Genomic DNA, 25,476 nt, shown 5'->3' with positions numbered 1-25,476 from the left:
GGGGGCTTAGTGTTAGAGTTAATGTTTGTTTTGTTGTTTTGGGGGGGGAGACGGGGGGCTTAGAGTTGATGTTTGTTTTGTTTAATGACACAACTCAAGCACATTGATTTGGCATTGGCTATTTGATGTCAAGCATAGAAATAGGATGGGGATGGGGCGGATAACTCCATATGTATAGGGATGGTCTAGTGGTTTTCCTTCGTCGGAGCATACATTATAGGGAACATAGCAGTGTAGTTGTGTTACAACTGGTAAGTATGAATAATAATGAAAATTAGAACATTTTCTATTTTGGATGTCAAACGTTTAATAATTTAATTCTTGGAGGAAAGCTGCTACTTTTTTCCAGCAGCAAATATATGATCTTTTATATGCACTTTTGAACAGGGCAGCACATACCACAGCCATTGATCCTTAGTACAGCACTCGCCTTAGGTGTAATGGATCACAGGATTGTTCACTCATGACTAATACATAAAAAACTGGTATATGCTGTCCTGTTCAACTGGAAGTTTTTTTGTCGTGAGATTTGCCACAACCCCAAAGATACACATACATTGTAATTTTGAAACATGGAAATAAAGGTTAATTTCAAATGCAGTGGTGAAATATGTTTCAACCTTTATAGCATGATTAAAATAATTTTGTATGAACGAAAAGAACAGTAGGCCACCAAAAACGCATAATACTGCCGTATACAGAAACTGATACCGATGGTCTAAAGACGAAACTATTCAAGGTTTAACTTCAGTTGTTAAAAAGATTATTTATTATTTGGAAATATGTTACAGTGATTGCAAACTCTGGAGAGTCCCTTTCAATAAATTGAAAGTAAAAAAAATATGCATATACATGTGTGTGTGTATATATGTATATCTATATGTATATCTATATCTATATCTATATCTATATATATATATATTTGCTACTATGGTATTAATGCCCATGGACTACATGTATGTGAAACAAAATATGTGATGGTTAGATTTTAAGCAATTAATCTCTTCCCTGAATTTGTTACATGGCAATGTTTGGCGTGGTGCCTCGAGTATGTGTACATTCATCCCATATTCATTTTAAAATAAATTTAATTAAACACACAATCTCTCTTCATTTTCCCATTGACTTCATTTATCTCTTGTTCAACTTTATATAACTTAATAACCACATGTTTTCCCCATGTTCACTTTAAAATTAATTTAATTTAACACACAATCTCTTTTCATTTTCCTATTGAGTTCATTTATCTTATGATCAACTTTATATAACTTAATAACCACAGGTGGGTTTTTTCCCCATGTTCAGTTTAAAATAATTTTTAATTTTCCTATCGAGTTCATTTCTCTCACATTCAACTTTATATAACTTGAGAGCCACAGGTATTTCCATGTTCATTTTAAAATATATTTAACAAAATTTTAATGATCTCTCTTCATTTCCCTCTCGAGTACATTTCTCTCATATTCAACTTAATACAAGTCGATAAACATAGGCATCAGAACATCTTACATGTAGTTGCAATGTGAAATGGGTTTATTTGGGGTGGCCAGTTATATATATAATTAATTTGGTTGTCAACTACAGAGTGGGCCAATGCAATATCTTCTGATTTGTGGGGGGACCCTGCCTAACCCCTACTAACAACAACTGGTACATTGGCAATAAAAAATAATTCTCACTCAACACACAATCTTTGTTTTGTCTTCAAACACATTCATCCCATGTTCATTTAAGAGTTTGTGTTTCAAGCCCGGTCATGTTCATCTCCTGTTCAACTTCATTTTATAACTTAATATATTAAATATACAATCGTTTTTGTGTTCCGTCCATTGGATTTCGTCTCCGAACTAATCTTTTAACTTGTGCAAATCTTTCTGAATCCACGACCAAATTATGTCTGCCATTTTGTCGCTGGCCTCGAGAACGTACGCATGCGAGAAGTCGTTTTGACACATGTAGATATCGGCGTGCGGGAACTTCCGCTTCAGCTGGTAACAGTATTCTTTCGGACACCAGTGGTCGCACGAACCGTAGTAGAAGCTCAGCTTGGAAATGTTCTTACGAATGATGTCCTCGGGCAACCGGGTCACCTGCTGCATCTCCTGGTTTGCCATGAACGTCGCCTTGTTAACGCAGACGGGATCGAACAGGCTCATGGTGGCATTGAGTGCGCACTCGGGCACCTTGAAGTCCTTGAAGTAGCGCAAGATGAGGCGGTACTGGACGTGCGGCGACAGGTAGGACAGAGCCTTGACGGCGAGGACAGCTAGCCAGCGTAAGTAGTAGAGAAGCGGAGCGACGTAGACACCCTGCGGTGACAGCGCCATTCTCTCGATGGTCGGGAAGAGGAGGAAGCAGCGCAGGATCTTGTGCGGGACCTGGTCCATCAGTTTGAGGATCATGTAGCAGCCGATCGAGTGGCCAATCAGAATCAGTCGGACGTTATCGGGAATTCTCTGCATGATGAATTCGATCTTGTGTTTGATTTGTCCGCCGAGTGAAAACACGCCAGGAGGGTCTTTTACTAAAAAAAAAAAAAAAAAAGAAGATTATTATTACATTAATATTAAACATTAACAAAAATTATAATAATATATATACATTATTCGAACCATGGACTCTCAGTACGAAAGTCCAGCGCTCTACCAACTGAGCTAATAGGGAAATTCCCACTAGCTATTGCCAGTAGGAGCACTTTGTACCAACACTACTACATACTCCCCCCCCCCCCCCCCCCCCATAAGTGAAGCTACGTCCCAGAGCTGTGTGGGCCACGGGCAGTTGAACTGTTACGGGTCCTGACTGGGTTATAATTGTATTCTTGTGTTAACAACACACCTAGTCCTTATGTTATCTCCAAATGTAACAGAAAAATCAACCTCCACAGAGGGGATTCGAACCACGGACTCTCAGTACGAGAGTCCAGCGCTCTACAGTGTTCGAGATTAACGGTATCCCGATATCCCGGGGATACCAGAATTTTATTTTGAATACCAGACTTCAAGAAGCCAGTATCCCACCGGGATACCATATAATACTAAATTCTCAGATGGGATACCAGATTTTGAAATGTTAGTATCCAACTGGGATACTGCCCGAAAATTTTAATCTCGAACACTGCTCTACCAACTGAGCTAATAGGGAAATTCCCACTAATTACTGCCAGTAGGAGCACTTTATACCAACACTACTACATATATATACATGTACATGTATTTATCCTATAACTTACCCATGATATCCATGTCATGACGAATCCTATATATATTAATTCTTAGACCATTTTATTTTCATTTATTCAGCCACTCATGTAGGCTACATGGAAAATGTACTGTATCAATAAACTTGAATCTGAAATCACATTAATAAAAGTGAGTCTTATGGTTTTGGAAGAATTTTGGTCAATCAGCTGTTGGAATGTTTGGACCAGTCCAATGTGATGGGGAGGGTGTGTGTGTGAAGTGCCACAGTTCAGAGGTCAGGGTAAGTAGGAAGTTATTCAGTGTTTTCTCACATATTTCTGAAAATCCACTGGCAGACTTTGGAACAGACACGTGTCCAGCGTGCGAGATGCCCCAGACGGGAATCCTCGACCCTGTGTTGAAATACAACACTCTCAGGAATTCCTCATAATACTCAATTATTCCTGGGTTTCCTGAAAAACAGATAAACATTGTAACAGCACTCATGAACTCATAATAATACTCAATTATTCCTGGGTTTCCTGAAAAACATAAACATTGTAACAGCACTCATGAACTCATAATAATACTCAATTATTCCTGGGTTTCCTGAAAAACAGATAAACATTGTAACAGCACTCATGAACTCATAATAATACTCGCAGGGGCGTAGACTGAAGCAAATGGTCCGCTTTCAGAACTAAAACATACAGGTTTATACATATGGAGTTTTTGGTGGTGCAAAAACAAAATAAAAAAGGGTCCACTTGGTTTATATTTGACACACACCCACCCCACCCCACCCCCCACCCAGTTAAACCCCAAATAGTTAAACACAGTACAGCACTCTCAATTATTCCCAAAACGTTTTAAATTGCAGTACAGCACTCGTGCACTCCTCATAATATTCTATTATTCCTGTGTTTCCTGGGGAAAAAAAGAAGCTTTAAATTGCAGTACAGCACTCATCAACTCATAATATTTGATTACTCCTTGGTTTACAGAAAAAAATATAAAAAATTCAGTACAGCATAAATACTCGATTATTCCCAGGATTCCTGAAAAATAGATATAAACTGCAATACGTTATATGCATGAGCTCTTTATAATAGTTCCTTATTCCAACTGCATTTACATGTATATAGCTGGTTGAATTTACATTTTGGATTTCATGTATGTATAAAGTATAATGTGTATTTGGTATGGCAAAATGTATAGATACATAACAGGAAATATTCCTCAAGCATTTTTGGGTTATACAAAAATGTACGTGCATTTGTACTACTAATGTTCAAGAACATTGGAGTATGATAGGTTATGAAACATAGTAAATTGTATACATGTACCAAAAATATATGTTAATCAGTTTGATAATGCTCAGATGTACATACCCAGGGCTTCTAGCATTTTTATAAAATCCACTAGCCACGGGATCAGTGACTTCAAACATTTACTGGGCATAATTAAAAATTCACTAGCCCTACTTTACTAATTGTACTAAATAATAGTAATAATCAGATATGTCACCTAAAGAGGGAGATAGAGCTTAAAAACACTAACATTTTGGGGAGTGGGGTAGGAGATAGAGCTTAAAAACACTAACATTTTGGGGAGTGGGGTAGGATATTCATATTTGGCAATAGTAGTTACTTACTAGCCCAACATTGAATATCACTAGCCATGGGAGTGGGGCTACTGTAATCTAGAAGCCCTGACATACCACTAACAAGGAAAACATTGAGCTATAATGAAATGTATACATACCAGGAATAACCAGAAATATATATGGTGCATGTTGTTTTTTGTTTGGCAGTTGTCCAAATTTGATTATGTGAGTAGAACCTCCCAGGATTGAACAGAACTCTGTCCTCATTTCAGAACATCTCTCCATTGTGACAGGTCAAGATAGCAGCTCTGAAAAATAAGGAAGGAAATGTTTTATTTAACGATGCACTCGACACATTTTTATTTATTTACGGTTATATGGCATCAGACATGTGATTAAGAAACACATAGATATTGAGAGAGGAAACCCGCTGTTGCCACTTTATGGGCTACTCTTTTTCAATTAGCAGCAAGGGATCTTTTTATATGCCCCATCCCATAGACACTAAGACAGGATAGTACATACAACAGCCGTTGATGTACCAGTCATGGTTCACTTGCTGAAGCGAGTAATATCCCTATGGGTCCACTAACGGGGATCGATCCCAAACTGACTAGGTATCAAGCGAGGGCTTTACCACTGGGCAATGGCTCGCCCTGCTCTGAAAAATAAAGGCACATGTTTGCAATACATAGAAAATCAAAGATAAACAAATATTTTTCTTTTTCTTCATCCCTTCAGTGGACTCATCAGGGTAGTTTTTATTTCATCCAATGAACCACGACTGGTATATCAAAGTTTGTGGTATATGTTATCCTGCCTTTGGGATGGTGCATATAAAAGATTCCTTGTTACTAATGGAAAAATGTAGCGGTCTTCATATCTAAGAATATATGTCAAACAATTACCAAATGTTTGATATCCAATAGCCGATGATTAATAAATCGATGTGCTCTAGTGGTGTTGGTAAAAACTTAATTTTTTTACTTTCTTCTTCTTGAAACCAAATTCTACCAGAATCCCTGACATATAGCATATCATTTTGCAGCAGGGCCTAACCTACAGCAATTTATATCTCAACAATGGCAGTCAGTGCCGTCGTCAAGTTCGAGCTGTTAAGTTTCAGACCTGTCATTAAGGCATACGATTTGTTAATCATTGATTATTGGATGTTAAAACATTTGATAAATCTGACACATGGTCTTAGAGGAAACGTGTTACATTTTTCCATTAGCAATAAGTGATCTTTACATGTATATTAGTTCACCAAGGTAAACATCTATGGTCTATTTTTTTTAATTTATTGGACCTCCGGCATGTGCAGCAATAAATATCACAATAATAAATATTGTGCCAGAGATGTTTATAAATCTTGATGAACTACATGTATATATATGCACTTTGCCACAGACAGGACAGCACATACCACGACCTTTGATATACCAGCTGTGGGGCACTGGTTGTGCTGGGGTGGGTGGGTGGAGCAATCAGAGAATGGGACCACCAAAGGAGTATTGATCCTACATCTTAGTGTTTTCCCTATCTTGTTTTACCATGGCACAGCACACTGCGGCCCTGTGATTAAAGTAGCCTTTCAATAATTAATTCTAAAATTGTCTTTATAAAACACTCAGAAAATTTATTATTAATTAATTAAATATGCCAATTATTCATTAAAGCAAGCACATTAATTACATTTATTTTTATTATAATTTTTTTTATGAAAAAAGGTGCCCTGAATATTGTGAAAATGCTCCAAAAGACAGGAGAGTGGGAGGGATGGAGGAGTTGGGGAATGATAGTTGACCGGGAGAATGAGAGAAAGAGGGAGGGAAAGAGATATATAGACAGAAAGACAGACAGACAGACAGAAAGAGTATATAAATATCCCAATATTTTGAAAGTTACAAATAGTTTAAATTTTATCCTTCCACACAGGTGACAGGGACGTCCAATTCACTAACTTATTGACCATGTTGACAGCCATGTCTGATGTCAACACGGTGAATTCAAGAAGTGGTCGGTCTTGTGGATAGTATTCAATAAGTTTTTATGTAATCTGGTTTTACAAGAATATCTACACATTGAATGAACTTACACATTAGCTCCACTAAATACATATCTATAGGCTTACTGCGGAAATTCGTTCGTAGTAAACGTTGACTTTGAACTGTCAACCTTTCACATTACGGAAACAATCAACAAACTCAAGAGGTGGAAATTACACACAGAATAGCCTGTGCCGATCGCTTGTGATCACTACAAATAAACGTTTTCAACAAAATAAATTTAAAATATTAACAGCAGTTCAATAATATAATATATTTCAGTTAATAATCAGTAACATATTGAGATATTATACACTAAGTTAATCAAATTGGCCAATGAATTAATTGTTTGTGACTATGGCGACAAGTGGTTTTCCTTCCATGACTTCCGTTACAGAAGAGTAAAGACATCAGGTTTGAGGTCACAAGCAAGATCATGTAAAGCGACAACAATGAACATAATAAGCTCACAAATCATGTCAGCGCTCAGTAGAAGATTTTTTACACCGAAGTTTGTCCAGTGTTGCAAAGTAAGAACTCTAAAAATGGTACAGACATTAAGCCCCCACCCCATTCATGATGCTATGGCATCACCATCACAATGTTGAATGTTGAAAAATGGCCTACTTGGCTACTAGCCTAGTATTATGAACGTTCGCTATAAGTATGGTAAGGTTGTGTATGTGTATAAAATAATTGTGTGTGTGTGTGTGTGTTGGTGCATCATGCATGCATATTCAGTATCTAGTCATTACTGGTCCTTTACTATAACTATCAGGACACAATCCTTGGTGCATATGTCGAGAGGTGCTTTAATATGGAGACATTTAATATGGTTTCAAGACATTTGATACAGAGGTATCATATAGAACTATATATAACCGGGCAGTGGCAGGCGGTATGCGGTCAAAACGGCCCCATGATGAAACGGCCCTGAACATGTAAGTCAAAACGGCCAAAGAAAAAAGTCAAAACGGCCAAAAGAAATAACAAATAACATCCCAACAACAAACTGCACAAATGAGGAAGTAGGATTCTAGGAATAAGAAATATTTTTATACACAAGGCAATGTATATACAATGGCTATTTTCTACTGTAGCACCCGACTTAAAAACAATTCACATATTAATCACTAATACACACACTAGAGGGAGAAACCTGTCAGCAGATATGTATTTAACCAGAACATTATTAAAAGGGGTTGCTGTCGGGTTTCTTCCTGTAGTTTGTGTATTTTTTATTAATATGAGAATTAGTTTTTTTTATCCGGGAGCACAAAAAAGGTCAGTCAGGGTTTCTACCAGAGGGTAAAGTGCTATACCCACATTTTTGTGCAGATTTTTTTTTTTTTAAGTTAACATTTTGACCAAATTAATTACTCTCATTACTGTATGATTTTCTTAACCCTAACCCTAGACTTAACCCATTTTCTTTCTGGGGAGGCCCCCCATACTGTTGACTGTGGCTGCATTCAATTTCTTATCGCCATACCCAAAAATTTCTTTCTGGTAGAAACACTGTCATTGTAAAGGTATTTAACGTCAAACATAGAACTGTTGTTTTATTAGAACGGGAATCTTTGACTACCATTTGGTAAGCAGTGATTGCACAGAATTTATATAGACTGGTGTCTGACAGAAAGAGAGCGTTGATTATATACTGCCCAAATGTCCATCTAGCTCTTTTACCATTAGAGTACTCTGGCTGCTATAGCACTATATTAAATTATGTGTAATCTTAAACAAACCAAAATAAGCAACTGTTTTATGACACTGTCAGTGACAAAGTGCTAGTTTGCATCATTGTGTAAGACTCTAAGTATCTTATTATTTAATATTAGGTGATAGTTTTGGTGAAGTCATGTTACATTTTAAAAGTACTTTCCTTTATAATTACAGATTTCTGTTTCTAACATAAAAAAATTACTGGAAGTATTTATAAATGTCTTTTTTTTTTTTTTCCTTTCAGTGTTGCAGCATGTGGCATCCAAGAAATTATCATTCATTGAGATCACAAACAGATGTTTCTCAAGAAGTGAAATCATCAAGCCAGTCACAATATCCCATGATTCCTAGTTTTCATTTGACAAAAGTAAGATATATATACTATAATACAATACATTTGTGTATATCCAGGAATATATAGACATTTTGCAGAGAAAGTAACAACAAAATAAGCATAGATACATTTAAATTTACTAACTTAAAGGGGCAACCTATAAATTACATAATGATGAAAAATATTCCTTTATTTTCTTGTGAAAAATACAGACTATATCTTGAATTACATACACTTATAATGATTAGCAAATCTGTAGAAAAATTAGTTATTCAGTTATCAGTTGTCATGGTGATCCCTGTTATTATGTTATTTATGTGTTTCAGAGATTTCAGTCGTCAAGTTCCACTTCGGTGCTCGATCAAACATGGTGGAATAACTTCAAATATACGATGGGTGGCATAAAGTCCAAAATACCTGGACTGTCAAGAGAACTGACGAACCCCAAAGTAGTGAGTAACTTCAAATATACGATGGGTGGCATAAAATCCAAAATACCTGGACTGTCGAGAGAACTGACAAACCCCAAAGTAGTGAGTAACTGTCAGCATGTTGACAGGCATACAAATGATAGGGGGGAGAAAGGAGGGGATGCCTTTAAAATGAAAAGAAATTTCGATAATAAAAATGAATGCTAGATTTTCATTTTCTTTTTAAAATGGGGTGAGGGTTGGAAATAAAACAATTGAAGAAATAAACAGGTTTTTAAATTTGTTGTATATTTGTTTGCTGGGCTTCTAGATTATAGTAGCCAAACTCCCATGGCTAGTGATATTTAATGTTGGGCTAGCAAATACTGGTAACTACTATTGCCATGCCCAATGGCTAGTGAAGTTTTTTTCAAATGTTACAGTTAAATCAATTTTGTAAATATGAATATCGTTTCCACACCTCAACCCCCCAATGTTGGTGTTTTATGACTCCATCTCCCTGTTTAGGTGACATATCTGGTTATTACTATTATTTAGTAAAAATTTGTATTAAAGTAAAGTAGGGCTAGTGAATTTTTAATCGTGTCTAGTAAAACATTTTAAATCACTGATCCCATGGCTAGTGGATTTTATAAACTTTCTAGAAGCCCTGCTTTGTAGCATAAATTAAAAAAAAAAACCACAAGGGTTCAAGTTAAATTAATAAATTGGAACCACCCTATTCATATCACATGTATATATACACATATATATATATATATGTTGCTATATATTTAATAGAATGTCCATACTACACCAAGCAAATTGTCCAGTGTATGACCATTTAACTATTTTCTTTTACATACTGCAAGTTCTAGATCAATAAAACTTGGTTTATAGTTGCATATATATAGTGGACAATATTTCAAAATGTTAGTAAACGATAACTTGATTCATAGGTAACTAATTGTTTGGTTATACAAATAATGTTTTCGTGGTGAATAAAGTTCTGATGATCTTTGTAACTTTTAATTTTAGAAGCAATTTTTTCTTATTAGCCAGGCCTTCTAGATTATGGTAGCCCCACTCCCATGGCTAGTGATATTCAATGTTGGGCTAGTAAATAACTACTATTGCCATGCCAGACAGGGCTTCTAGATTATGGTAGCCCCACTCCCATGGCTAGTGATGTTCAATGTTGGGCTAGTAAATAACTACTATTGCCATGCCAGACAGGGCTTCTAGATTATGGTAGCCCCACTCCCATGGCTAGTGATATTCAATGTTGGGCTAGTAAATAACTACTATTGCCATGCCAGACAGGGCTTCTAGATTATGGTAGCCCCACTCCCATGGCTAGTGATGTTCAATGTTGGGCTAGTAAATAACTACTATTGCCATGTCCGACAGCTAGTGAAAACCATTTCTCAAATGTTGCAGTTAAGTCTGTTTAGTAAATATAAATATCCTGCCCACCCCAACCTCCAGTGTTAGTGTTGTTAAGCTCTATCTCCCTCTTTATGTAACATATCTGATTATTACTATTAGTAAAATTGTATTAACGTAAAGTAAAGTAGGGCTAGTGAATTTTTAATCATGGCTAGTACTTTTTTAAAATCACTGATCCCAGGGCTAGTGGATTTTATAAAATTCTAGAAGCCCTGATCTTGAGGTTTGTAACTTTTAATTTTAGGAGCAATTTTTTCTTATTAGCTATGAGTATCAACTATAAATAAATCTTATTGTTTTCAGACTCTGTCAGGATTCACGCTCTATCTATGTTGTGCACAGGTTGTTGACCATCATGAAAATTTTGAAGGTTTGTTATCATTTTTATTCATGTTTGACACCTTGGGGGTCATTCAGCAAATATCTAATGCTCCATAGATGGGGGGGGTCATGGGGTGTGTCGCAATCGTGAACATGTTTAAGGTTCATTCTCATGTTTATTCGTTATAACACCTTGGGATCATTTTGCATTATGTAATGCTCCAGAGATGAGAGATAATTAGATGTTACAAACATCATGGGGAAGGGAAGGCTATCTTTCTTAAAAGTTTTCAAAAAATGTCTTGTTTTTATGTTTAACATATATGCGTCCAGTCATGACTAGCGTGTTCTGTTGTATGAATTTGGTTTACCATAGTGGCAAAACAAATGTACAAAAGAAAAGCAATTAACATTGTATATGTTACATCACATGAACCGTGAACAGTAACTAATTTGAGAGATTGGTGTGGTCTTTACATTGCAAATCAAGAGGAGGGGAATTAAAAAGTTACATTTCTGCTTTATACAATAGTTGAATAGCTTCTTCATTAATATTTTGTACTTTTTTATTTTATTTACTGAATTAATAAAATAAGTGAAAACCTTAAAATCTCGTCATAGGATAGTTGGAATTTGTCATTGGTGGTATCAAAATAGATCTGTTATTATTATACAAAACATGCATGTATACTAAATATATATACACACAAATAATTTGATATATTCAGAGTTCGACAAAATATGCTAGCCCAGGTCTGTGATTAGTGCATTTTCAAGTCAGGGTGGTGACAAACACTAATGCACCAGCCTGATGGGGCTTGAAAAAATAAATACCAATAATTTCTAAAATTATTCTACATGAAATTGTACCTATATGTTTCAGTGTAATTGTATCATGATGAGATAGTCCATTGGGCTATTTCTCGTTCCAGCCAGTGCACCATGACTGGTATACCAAATGCTGTGGTATGTGCTATCCTGTCTGTGGGATGGTGCATATAAAAGATCCCTTGTTACTAATGGAAAAATGTAGCTCTTTTTCTTTCTTTAAGACTATATGTTGCAATTACTTAATGTTTGACATCCAGTAGCCGATGATTAATAAATCAGTGTGCTCTAGTGGTGTCGTTAGATAAAACAAAACATGATGAGATATAAATAATATTCTAACACAGTACATAATGCTTTCTAATACCTCATAGGGGAGGCTTTACGGAAGTTTACCATTCGCATGAAAAGCGTTATGTAGACCAAAATAGATTACGTAACTTGTATTGGGAGGCAGGCAGTCTGCCAGAAAATAATTTATGGTACGTCGTAATAAACATGGAACAGGTTAAACGTGGCCTTTACTGGGTGGATCTGGGCTTGGAATGTTTTGGAATTTAATCCTGTATTTCAATTTTGATACACATTGACACAATTTGAAGAGCAATTTCCTTTACTATGATCTATCTAAAAAAAACCTACATTTTCATACAGGCTATTACTCCCATTACTTGCCAAGATTGTAGGGTATGTAATTTTATCCTCAGTAACCTCAGGAAAAAAACTCTTGAAGGGTATAACAGCTTTTTAGACTAAATGCATAATTTGAATTTACGGAGGTCTGAATGCTAACCATTAAGTCACTGTCAAGTCTGCCCCGGATTGAGCCCCTGGCTTCCCAGAGACCAAACCCTGGGGCGGACATGCTCAAAACCTTCATGGTTAAAGTATACTGCACTACACTGTCAAGACTCTGGACAGGCAGCCCAGATAGCTCAGGTGTGTGCCTTGGACAGCATGCTTGAACTAAACTTGGATATGAGTCTAAAATATACTAATTGAAATTAAATTGAATTATCTATTCCGTACCTGAATGTAGCAGTATGTGAAATGCACAGCTCTGTAATCGTGTAGCCGAGATTTGAAAGAAAACAGATGTGAGAAAATATATCTCGTACAGGAAAAATGACTGCGGGATTATCCGCTTTGTTGCGCGAGGTCCTAGATTAATGTGTCAGAGATTGGATTAAATCAGTTCACGAGATTAAGCGGCGGATTATCTCGTTAATGTTACCTGTAATAGTGTGACATGAATGGAACATTCTCAAGCAGCTTTGTCACTGGCACAGTGGTTGCATCTTCATGTTTAGGACTACTAGGTAGTGAGATCGCATCCCAGTACCAGATATGTTTTGGGGTTTTTAATAATATTTTGGGGGAACTGTAATTAAGATACATGTATAACTAAGATGGAGATATTTGATGGTTGATGCACTAACTTAAGGCTGGTAGGCATTGGGTTCGAATCCCAGTACCAGATATGTATGTTTTTTTAAAGATATTTTGGGGGAACTGGAATTAAGATACATGTATAATTAAGATGGAGATATTTGATGGTTGATTCACTAACTTAAGGCTCGTAGGCATTGGGTTCGAATCCCAATACCAGATATGTATTATTTTTAAAAAATATATTTTGGGGGAAATGGAATTAAGATACATGTATAATTAAGATGGAAATACATGTATTTGATGGTTGATTTACTAACTTAAGGCTGGTAGGTACTGTGTTCACATCCCAGTACCAGATGTTTATTTTTAAAATATATTTTGAGGGAGCTGTAAAGGTACATGCATTTTCAAAACAGAATTACAAACATTGTCGATGGTTGATTCAGAACCTTAAGGCTGGTAGGTACTGGGTTCATGTCTCGGTCAGGGCTAGCTTTGGGTGAGCAAAATATTTCGCCAAATTGTCTATTAAACTTCGAAAATTGCAGAAATCGACAGTTATTTTCAAAAAAAATTCAATTATGTCATGAAATTATTTCGCCAAATTAAAATAAAATTCGCTGTTGGTGCAGTTGGCGACTGCCAGAGCTAGCCCTGCCGGTACTGGCTCTCACTGAGGGAGAGTTATATAACAACTGAGTGATGAGTGTGTACGGCCGTTATACACTGACTTCTCACCGAGGAAGAGTTATATAACAACTCAGTGATGAGTGTGTACGGCTATTATACACTGACTTCTCACTGAGGGAGAGTTATATAACAACTCATTGATGAGTGTGTACGGCCGTTATACACTGACTTCTCACGAGGGAGAGTTATATAACAACTGAGTGATGAGTGTGTACGGCCATTATACACTGACTTCTCACCGAGGGAGAGTTATATAACAACTCATTGATGCGTATGTACGGCCATTATACACTGACTTGTCACCGAGGGAGAGTTATATAACAACTCATTGATGAGTGTGTACGGCCATTATACACTGACTTCTCACCGAGGGAGAGTTATATAACAACTCAGTGATGAGTGTGTACGGCCATTATACACTGACTTGTCACCGAGGGAGAGTTATATAACAACTCATTGATGAGTGTGTACGGCCATTATACACTGACTTCTCACGGAGGGAGAGTTATATAAAAACTCAGTGATGAGTGTGTACGGCCATTATACACTGACTTGTCACTGAGGGAGAGTTATATAACAATTGAGTGATGAGTGTGTACGGCCGTTATACACTGACCTCTCACCGAGGGAGAGTTATATAAAAACTCAGTGATGAGTGTGTACGGCCGTTATACACTGACCTCTCACTGAGGGAGAGTTATATAACAACTCAGTGATGAGTGTGTATGGCCGTTATACACAGACTTCTCATGGAGGGAGAGTTATATAACAACTCATTGATGAGTGTGTACGGCCGTTATACACTGACTTCTCACTGAGGAAGCGTTATATAACAACTGAGTGATGAGTGTGTACGGCCGTTATACACTGACTTCTCACTGAGGGAGAGTTATATAACAACTGAGTGATGAGTGTGTACGGCCGTTATACACTGACTTCTCACTGAGGGAGAGTTATATAACAACTGAGTGATGAGTGTGTACGGCCGTTATACACTGACTTCTCACTGAGGGAGAGTTATATAACAACTGAGTGATGAGTGTGTACGGCCGTTATACACTGACTTCTCACTGAGGGAGAGTTATATACGTTTATAACACATGACTTCTCACTGAGGGACGTTTATATAACAACTCAGTGATGAGTGTGTACGGCCGTTATACACTGACTTCTCACTGAGGGAGAGTTATATAACAACTGAGTGATGAGTGTGTACGGCCGTTATACACTGACTTCTCACTGAGGGAGAGTTATATAACAACTGAGTGATGAGTGTGTACGGCCGTTATACACTGACTTCTCACTGAGGGAGAGTTATATAACAACTGAGTGATGAGTGTGTACGGCCGTTATACACTGACTTCTCACTGAGGGAGAGTTATATAACAACTGAGTGATGAGTGTGTACGGCCGTTATACACTGACTTCTCACTGAGGGAGAGTTATATAACAACTCAGTGATGAGTGTGTACGGCCATTATACACTGACTTGTCACCGAGGGAGAGTTATATAACAACTCATTGATGAGTGTGTACGGCCGTTATACACTGACTTCTCACTGAGGGAGAGTTATATAACAACTGAGTGATGAGTGTGTACGGCCGTTATACACTGACTTCTCACTGAGGGAGAGTTATATAACAACTGAGTGATGAGTGTGTACGGCCGTTATACACTGACTTCTCACTGAGGGAGAGTTATATAACAACTGAGTGATGAGTGTGTACGGCCGTTATACACTGACTTCTCACTGAGGGAGAGTTATATAACAACTCAGTGATGAGTGTGTACGGCCGTTATACACTGACTTCTCACTGAGGGAGAGTTATATAACAACTCAGTGATGAGTGTGTACGGCCATTATACACTGACTTGTCATTCACAAGGAACTGATCATTAATTGCTATCCTGGATGATGAAGGAAGGAACAAATGTTTTATTTAACGATGCACTCAACACATTGTATTTATGGTTATATGGTGTCAGACATTTGGTTAAGGACTAGACAGATATTGAGAGAGAAAACCTGCTGTCACCACTTCACGGGTTAGTCTTTTCGATTAGCAGCAAGGGATCTTTTATATGCACCATCACACAGACAGGATAGTACATACCACAGCCTTTGTTACACCAGTTGTGGAGCACTAGCTGGAACGAGAAATAGCCCAATGGTTCCACTGACTGGGATCGATCCTAGACCGACCGCGCATCAAGTGAATGCTTTACCACTGGGCTACGTCCCGTCACTCCATTAAATGAAAGTAAACAGAGATTATTATACAAGCTTGTGTGTCTTACCGATTTTACGAAACGTGAATCCTGACACGAGTTTCGTAAAGTCAGTACGATTCACACACGAGTGTAATCATTTCTTTATTATCCTCCTTATCCATCATATTATTTTTACGAATAACAACGACCATGTCAAAACGTTTGAAACGTAACTAGAAGATCGAGACGGCAAAATGACATCATTTTGAGGAAGCCACACTAAGTTATGACGTCATTTTGAGGAAGCCACACTAAGTTATGACGTCATTTTGAGGAAGCCGCACTAAGTTATGACATCATTTTGAGGAAGCCACACTAAGTTATGACGTCATTTTGAGGAAGCCGCACTAAGTTATGACATCATTTTGAGGAAGCCACACTAAGTTATGACGTCATTTTGAGGAAGCCACACTAAGTTATCACGTCATTTTGAGGAAGCCACACTAAGTTATCACGTCATTTCCCAAAATTACATCATTTGTTGTGCATGTGAAATCATTGTGACACACGTGTGTCATACTGGTTATATTTCCTTGTATGTCTTGAACTATGTAGGTAATGAATATGTGTATGCAGAATAAACTATGGACACAGTGAGCCAAACAAAAGGGTTTTTAAGTTACTTTTTGGTGAAGTACAAATGTACATATATTAAAGAAATATATTGAATTTCATTGAAAATGCACCACCCAATTTTCAGTTGTTTTCACGTTTACGGTTTCTATAAGTCATACAATAACCCTAACTCTTGTATGCAATTATACGGTTATTTATTCCCTACCAGAATACATCCAGTTATTCTATATTAATTAAATGTAAAAATTCAAATCTAACTGGTGCATTTTCATTGAAGTTCAGTATATATTGGAGATTGGCAAACTTCTTTTTTAATTTTTACAATATACTTAATGTGTTTTCAGTGCTACAGTTACCGAACACTTTCAACTCGTGGTTTCTACTCACAGAACTACACGTGTGGTAAGTATGTCTTCTCAATATCACTAACATTAATTAACGGTTTATTTGTTAATTAATTTTCAAAGTATCTCATCTCATAAACACTAATTAAAACAAGTTTATTTTTAGTAAATTATATGGTCTTGTGAAAACTAATTAATTAAATTTCTTGATTTAATTTTAAATTATGAGGTCTTGAAAATTAATAGAAACTGTTTATTTCTTAATTATTTCTAAGTAAATCAGGAACAGTATTAGTTAATTACCTTATTTATTAGTCCCCCATCAGTCAAACCGAAGGGGACAATAGGTTTCGTCTCTGTCCTTCTGTCTGTCTGTCTGTCCATCCATCTGTACAACCTATAGTTTTCCAAATGTTTTTGCACAATATCTCAATATATTGAGCTGAAATTTTGTGCATAGCTTTATCATGTACTAGTACAGATCAAGTTTGATTTCCATGGCAACTTACCCTTTTTTTACATAGTTATGGTCCTTGAACTTAGGAGATAAGAAAATTAGTTTTCCAAACCTGTTTTTGCAGTGCCTCAAGACATTGAGCTGAAATTTTGTGTGTAACTTTATCATGTTTTATTACAAATCAAGTTTGACTTTCATGGCAATTTATCTTTTTTTTTCACATAGTTATGGCCCTTGAATTTAGGAGATACAAAAATGTATTCAGCCCAATAGGGAACTTATCTTGCTTTAGCAGTATTCGCAAATTGCTTGTTTTGATTTTGAATGACATCACTGTATTTATTTATTAATTAACTAATTAATATGTTCACGTGTCTCTTACAGGATGGTCATGGTGAAGCTGTCTAAGATGGGTGACGAGGGAATCACCATGAGGAACTGTATGATAGAAGCATTGTGGGAAGACTGCGAGAAGAGAGCCAAACTCCTTGGAGTGAGTTCAAACTAAATACATACACCACGGGTACAGGGTCTGCCCTTCATCACTGACACTCCTTCACCCCCACCCCCATCACATATCTATGCCCTGTATTTGCCATATTTTCCTCTCATCCCCAACCCCCAACATCCATATCTACATGTATATCATATTTGTCAACTTCATCTTATCCCCCACCCCCCATCCCAAAAGCTATATCATTTGTTCCATTTCTGGCTTGCAGTTGCAATCTTCCTCTCATTCTCACCCCTCCCCACTTTTTTAACATCTATATACATAATTTGTTCCATTCTGTCTGACTCCCTTCTCACCCCCACCTCACCCCACCCCCAACACAAATATATACATCAGTGGTCATGTTTTTGCCCTGCAATTTCCCACATCCCCATACCTTTAATTTTGAATTTTATGACTAATAAACATATCATTGTATGTCATGATGACTAAACTAAAATTTATTCCAACTTGAGAGTGATACTGTGGTATAGTACGGGCCCCCACTTAAGGGTCTATATGTTCCATCTCCGTCCATCTTTCTGTCCATCCATCTGTGCCACATATAGTTTTCGGGATGTTTTTTCACAAAGCCTTGAGAGATTGAGCTGAAATTATGTATGTAGCTTTATCGTGTACTGTTACAGACCAAGTTTGACTTTCATAGTGATTTACCTATTTTTGACAGAGTTATGGCTCTGGGGCCTAATTTACTAAGCTGTCACAACTTTGCGATATCGCAGTGCAGTGCTAAAAGACTTGCAAAGAGGATACTTTGTTGTCTAGCAGAGCCTAAGAGAGCGTTGTAAATTAGGCTCCTGGAACTTAGGAGATATGAAAATTAGTTTTCCAGACTTTTTTGGGCAATGCTTGAAGATATTAAGATGAAATTTTGTATATAGCTTTATCATGTACTGTTACAGATCAAGTGTAACTCTCTTGAAGATTTACTGAATTATGGCCCTTGAATTTATTAGCTATGCAAAATATTGTTGGGTCAAGTAGGTGACATGTATTGCTTTAGCCGTACTCTCAGAATGCTTATTTTGTTATAATTTTTGATATTTTGTTTTAATTTGGGGGTTTTCATTTCATTTTGTTTTAATTTGTATTATTATTTTTTAATTTGTTTTTATTTATTTATTTTATTTTATTTTTTATTATTTTATTTTAATTTGTTTTATTTTGTTTTACTCTATGTTTTCAGACGGTGAGTCGGTCGGCGAGGAGAGATGGGATCGATCTTCTCGGCAACGTTTTCCTCGGGTCTCTGTTTGCTTATGACGAAGTGAGTTTAGCACCATTTCGCTCTCTTCAACATTTCAGACACACAAGAAATACTGATAGCAGTTTGGTGAATGTTATATGTAAATGTCTTACTGAATTCAATATTTTTATTTTAGATACAGCATTTTTGAAATTTAAATTGAATCCAGAATTATTTTTTTTGACGTTTAAGTTTAAATTTTTTTATATAAATGTGTTGCCAAATTCAGTATCTATTATTTTATTTAGGTAGTTAGTTAGTTTTAACTACATTCATCCCTTCTGGTTTAGAACAAATATTATAGGTGTGGTCTTTTAACCTACTAGGTAGGATTTTAACACAGAAACTTAATTTTTAGGAATTTTATTATTTACTTAAGTTGAACAGAAAAAACATCAAATTGATTAATTTTGTGTGAAAATGTGTCGTTAATTTTTAATATTTGTAACCCAGGCAAAACACCAAAAACAACAAATAACAGAATAAAATTAAACATGCTTGTTGCTCTGTTATCTTGTTGGCCAAATTGTTATAAAATATATTCACTTGCAAACTTAGCATTTTTATAACAAGTTTTTTTTAGTTGGCTGGAATAGTGACATTAGTTTCTAAATGTTTTCAACTAAATATGACATTAAACTTTAAGTCAATTACATGTACATTTCATAAGAGATTGAAATATCTAAATATGGCTTCCATTTTTTGTGTGCGATTTTAACCAATGGTACACAAAAATGGAAGCCATATTTAGAATCTAATATGACCTATTTTTTAGTGGTTGGTTAAAACAGTCTGATGTGATCACTATTCTTATTCAGAGATTAAGACAGTCTAATATTATATGGCAATCTCTTTTAAAGATGTATTATTTTACCCGGTATTTTATGAGGGACATTCAGCAAGGGGTGGGGGGGGGGGGAGAGTGCAGATAAATTGCCTTTTGGCTGTGAGTTTTTGTTTTTGTAGATCTTTGTTTAAAAAAAATCTAAACATATCTGCTAGTCCTTTATAAAGACAAACTTGTTTTTAAAAATCTCACTGATGTCCATCAGTATACACCAGTCATAATACGTTATTCTAGTTAATTACAATAACAAACCCTTTTAAAAAATACCTGATGATCATGGCTCAAACTGTACAATGCCAAATTGGACAATTGCTAATTTTTATACAAAGTGCAGGGATGTAAGAGCTATGCAGCAACGCGTAAATGTGCTTTTTCATTTCGTCTAAAAAACATTTTTACAAATAAATATGATGCGCCTTTTGGCTGACAGAGACTGCTGCACTGCGCACAAGAGTAAGATCAAAAGTAGTATCTCATGATCGCAAGTAGTATTCGCACATAGTACATTCCCGTGACTGGATTTCGTCAGCTTCGCTGCGATTGGCCAGTTTTGTCCAATCCAAGATACACTATTTGAAAGCCTTTGTTTGAATTGGGAAGCTTTTTTGTTCCAGCCCCTCTCACATCCCTGAAAGTTACAACATTTAGTATTTGGCTTACAAACGTTCTTTAAATTAGCCTCGTTTGAATAATTTTCAAGGAAATGCAGTACTCTACATGTTTGAAAATTGGCTACAATGAAATGTTTTCCCATGTGAATCCTGATGTCCATTTTGAATAATTTTCAAGGAAATGCAGTACTCTACATGTCTGAAAATTGGCTACAATGAAATGTTTTCCAGTGTGAACCTTGATGTCCATGTTCTCTATTTCAGGGTTTGCTCGGTGATGACAAGACGTTGGCGGGTGCCGTGTGGCGGACGTTGTTCGAGCAGCGAGACACAGACCCTGGGAACATCACGCTCATGGTGGAATACATTAGAAAACAGGTGAACCAGTTTACGGACATAATAATCATGATGATGATCCTAAAGCTTGGTACATGTTCCCTGGCTTCATTTGATTTTTATTTACTTGGTTAAGCTTAATTTGAGAGGTTTCAAATGTCGAAATATCAATATGATGATGATCATAGAGCTTGGTGCATGTACAGACATTTCCTTTTGGTTTCCACGCTAATGCTGATGCACAGCTTCTGTACTCTTGACTTCAGTGGACTTGGTTCAAGTTTGGAGTTTTCCTTCTCCTAGGAGAGTTTCCTTACTAGGATTCTCAGCCTCTCCAGACCAGTTTTGATTTTGGAGTTTGCTTCTCCTAGACAGTTGTCTTTCTTGACTCACGTTCTCTGTCTGTCCGGTCCATATTAGTCTAGTCTCTACCCTTTGACCAGTCCAGCTTGGGTGACCCTACCAGGAGCTGATGCTCCAGCTGGCATAGCTCTCCGAGTCATTGAGACATGCAAGTTACCTCACCACATCAAGGAATGGATCATGAGATAGACTGACATAATCAGCTTTCACGTACACCAATCCATCCCCGAGTCCCTAAACGTCCTTAAAAAAAATGGTTGCATTTTCCATAAATCATGTTGCATCCATATAAATCATAAAATAAATAATAATAGTTACATGTTAATTATTATATATATTGTGGTATGCTCACCAGATTTAATGCGTTAAAAGATGGGTCTCCTACAAGCTTGCCTATTGCGACCACCTCGATAGTTGCATGTATTTTTGCACCTACACTCTTTAAAACAATTATAAAACCAAATGTTCTCGCCCAAAATGAAATGTTCTTATTCTCACATCAAATTTGGTCACCAGATTGACAAATGGTCAATCTACATCCGGTAATAATTTGGATATTGTTTAATTCTCTTTCTGTTTAGGACATGACATTGATTTTTCTATTAATAAGTTGCCCAATATACTGGGAGTAAAACACTGCATAAGGATATTTCTTATTTTTGTATCATAGTTGAGAAATAATCATTTGTTAGTCTCTTCCAAAATCATACATATACTGAACAAAATAAGAAACTTCCGCTAACTTTGCTTGAACATAACTTGATGAAAACAAACCGGGGGAATAATTTTTATATATGCATTTAAAGAGTGTTCGATGATGCATCGTTTGGTGCAAAAATCATGGCCGTAGGTTAACAGAAACTGGGAGAAATTTTGACCAAGTGTGGTAGGGGTTGAAAAAAAAAAAAAACCCACTTAATAACGGGTATGACCACCTCTTTAATTGACCACTGCAGTGCATCGCAGGCGCATAGAATTGACTAAAGTGTTGATTTCTGCCTGTGGAATATTGTTCCATTCCTGAATGAGCGCTTGACGAAGTTCGTTGACGTTAGCGGGTGGGTTGGGACGACGCCTCAATCGTCTGTCCAGACTATCCCAGACATGCTCGATGGGGTTGAGATCAGGACTTTTAGTAGGCCAGTCATCAATGAAATCAATGTTATTTGTCCTAAGAAAATTTACAGTGTCTCTAGCTGTATGAGAGGTGGCATTATCATGCTGAAAAATCGAGATGTTGGTGTTGTTATGGAACAGAGGAATGACGTGATGAGCGAGAATGTCATCGCGGTAACATTGAGCATTTAAATTGCCATCAACGACGACTAGTGGTGAACGATAACCATGGGCAATGGCTGCCCAGACCATGACACAACCCCCACCCCCGAAACGATCTCGTTCAAGAACACAACAGTCAGCATAGTGTTCATTTCTCCTACGATAGATGCGCACCCTGCCATCACCACGTTGTAAAAGAACGGTATTCCAGCGTCGCCGTATCCAACGAGTGTGTACACGTGCCCGATTTAGACGATGACGTTGCGTTAAAACGCATCCGACATAAGGACGTCGTGCATGTAAACCGTTCTCCCGCAGACGATTACGAACAGTTTGCCCACTGATTCGGTTATTATGAAGCCCAGGTGTGTTAGCAGCAGCAGCAGTGGCAGTTTGGAATCGATTGCGCAAAGGCGTGTTCATGATATAGCGGTCTTGACCACGCGTTGAAACACGCGGACGTCCACGACGTGGCAAGTCGTTGGTGCTTCCTGTCGTTCGAAATCTTACGCAAAGATATCGTATCGCTCGACTAGAACTCCCAACATGCCTTGCAACGTCTTCTGTCGACATGCCAGCATCAAGCATGCCAATCGCCGGTTCGCGTAAATTATTGGGTATTCTTGGCATACTAAAAATGCTACAATGTAAAAAACTTAATTTTTTTTACAATTTTGAAGCGTTTTCATTCACTTGACAACAATGTCAGTAAGACAAGTAAAACAAATTGACCGAATACTACACGGGACATGTCGAACCATGCATGCACGTGCAAATTGAATTTCACTTTGTCGACGATTAACAGTGCAAAAATAATCGATAAAATTCATGAATCCTAATAATACAGCTCAAGGCTAATACTACCTATATAATTTCATTACACAATGAATTCTTTAACACAACAAATACTATATGTACAAATCGGAAGTTTTTTTTTTGTTCAGTATATAACATTATTTTGGAATTTAAAAAAATATATCTTTATATAATTTTCCATCATTTTTTAATTCCTTTAATTCTACATCTATTCAGAATATGATGTTGATCTTTCTGTTAACATGTTGCTCAATATATTGGGAATAAACAACTCCATACGGATATTTCATATTTCGTATGTTGTATCAAAGTCGAGATATAATCATTGCTTGTTATCTTCCAAAAAAAAATGTATCAATTTTTAGATTTTTTAAAAATAAAAAACAGGGACTCAATCTTTCGTGCATTTTTATTTGCTGCTAACATGGGGAATAACTCAAACAACTTTTAGATTGCGTTTGGCAATTTGGTTCATTATTTGAAAATTGGCATATAAATAACAGCTAGGAGACCGTTATTATTATAGATTTTGTTGTACATAACACTAGTGTGTGTTAATTATTGTTAATATTTTGGTGTAATTAAACCATGTAACTGGACATAATTATTATTGTATTTTTTTGTTGTACACATACCACTTAATTGTACATTAATATGAAAAATATATAACAATGTAAAAAAGAAAAAAAAGTAAAAAACAATTGCATATTAATTATTATTACCCATATGGTTAAAAATATCTTGGTACATATCAAAGCGATACGTCCCACTAGAACGCCAAGTGGGATGTAACACTTTTGACATCACACGATGACATCATCAATTGGCACACAACCTTACAGGAACGTCAACGAAACGAGATGAGTGATATAAATTAAGATAGATTATGGGTAATAAATAGGATATTAAACTCGCTACCATTTCATATCATATTTATGTCCCTCATGAAATAGTTTTCATTGTCACTCGCTAAAGCTCGTGCTAAAGTGCTATATATTTGATTGTAGATAAAGCATGTTTCCGCGCAGGACGAGAGATCTATTCTGTTTGACGGCGTCGTGACGTTTCTCCCTCTGTACGGTGACCGCGAGGACCCCAGTAGAGATCTTCGTAAGCTGATCAACATTTACGACAATCGGATCTCCCCACCCAAACCCTCCGACACATGACGCAGGCACTTGATGTGGCGACATGCTGTGATCTGTGTCCCGTTTGACTGTCGACTTTGTGATTTATACACATTTCATGTTGGAAAACATTGTGTAGCAAGACGATTGCTTATCAGTCTCCTGGCCTTGATGGCTTGTGTTAAAACTACATTTAGTAGAGGAAAGGAGGGGATGGGGGGATATGGATATATATGACTGGGAAAGAAATATAGGAAAGGAAGGGGGGGGGGGTATGGATGGCTGTGTCACCATGTTTGAGTTGGGAAGGGGAAATAAAGGAAAGGAGGGAGAGGAAATAAGGGGAAGGAGAGAGGGGGGTATAAGGGGAAGGAGAGGGAGTTGCTGTTTTCCATTTCATACACCAACTACAATTCAAAGAAACTACATTAGAGATGGGGAGAGAGGGGCGTTCTATGTAATGGAGGTCTGCATTTTCTACAATAGTTGTAATACATTATGATTGATTGTGATTTCAGTTGGTTAGTTTGAGCTTGAGAAACAGCTTATAAATTATCAAACAAAACAGGAGTGTGGAGGAGGGTGGGGGGGGGGGGGGGGGGAGTGTATGGTCAGTGTTGCACTTTAAAAAATAATAAATGACAGAAGTGAGGGGGTTTTTGTGGTTTGTTTTTTCCATCTAAAATATTTAAATATTAATGTGT

General features: G+C 36.8%; 2 protein-coding genes across 3 annotated transcripts; one reads left to right on the top strand and one right to left on the bottom strand.

The window, feature by feature from the left end:
- Positions 1-751: 751 nt before the first annotated feature.
- On the bottom strand, positions 752-7,076 carry LOC121377244 (lipid droplet-associated hydrolase-like). 2 transcript variants are annotated; one of them, XM_041505156.1, is made up of 4 exons: positions 6,887-7,076; positions 4,947-5,096; positions 3,515-3,655; positions 752-2,524 (listed from the first exon to the last, which is right to left on the bottom strand). In XM_041505156.1, exons 2-4 carry the CDS (start codon positions 5,071-5,073, stop codon positions 1,848-1,850), a joined length of 945 nt encoding a protein of 314 aa, XP_041361090.1. In that variant the 5' UTR covers positions 5,074-5,096; positions 6,887-7,076; the 3' UTR covers positions 752-1,847. The 2 variants fall into 2 exon arrangements, with proteins under 2 accessions (XP_041361090.1, XP_041361091.1); XM_041505157.1 differs by having other exon boundaries at positions 6,923-7,076.
- A 128-nt stretch (positions 7,077-7,204) lies between these two features.
- Positions 7,205-24,975, top strand: LOC121377245 (ubiquinol-cytochrome-c reductase complex assembly factor 1-like). Its single transcript, XM_041505158.1, has 9 exons — positions 7,205-7,366; positions 8,806-8,928; positions 9,222-9,347; positions 11,058-11,124; positions 17,178-17,235; positions 18,019-18,127; positions 19,335-19,415; positions 21,117-21,230; positions 24,653-24,975. The coding sequence occupies exons 1-9, from the start codon at positions 7,289-7,291 to the stop codon at positions 24,812-24,814; spliced, it is 918 nt and encodes a 305-aa protein (XP_041361092.1). The 5' UTR covers positions 7,205-7,288; the 3' UTR covers positions 24,815-24,975.
- The last annotated feature ends 501 nt before the right edge of the window (positions 24,976-25,476 follow it).

The sequence above is a fragment of the Gigantopelta aegis genome, chromosome 7, assembly GCF_016097555.1.
Source record: "Gigantopelta aegis isolate Gae_Host chromosome 7, Gae_host_genome, whole genome shotgun sequence".
NCBI lineage: Eukaryota > Metazoa > Mollusca > Gastropoda > Neomphalida > Peltospiridae > Gigantopelta > Gigantopelta aegis.
Note: the sequence above shows the minus strand (reverse complement) of the source record. Positions and strands in the feature narration are given on the sequence as shown.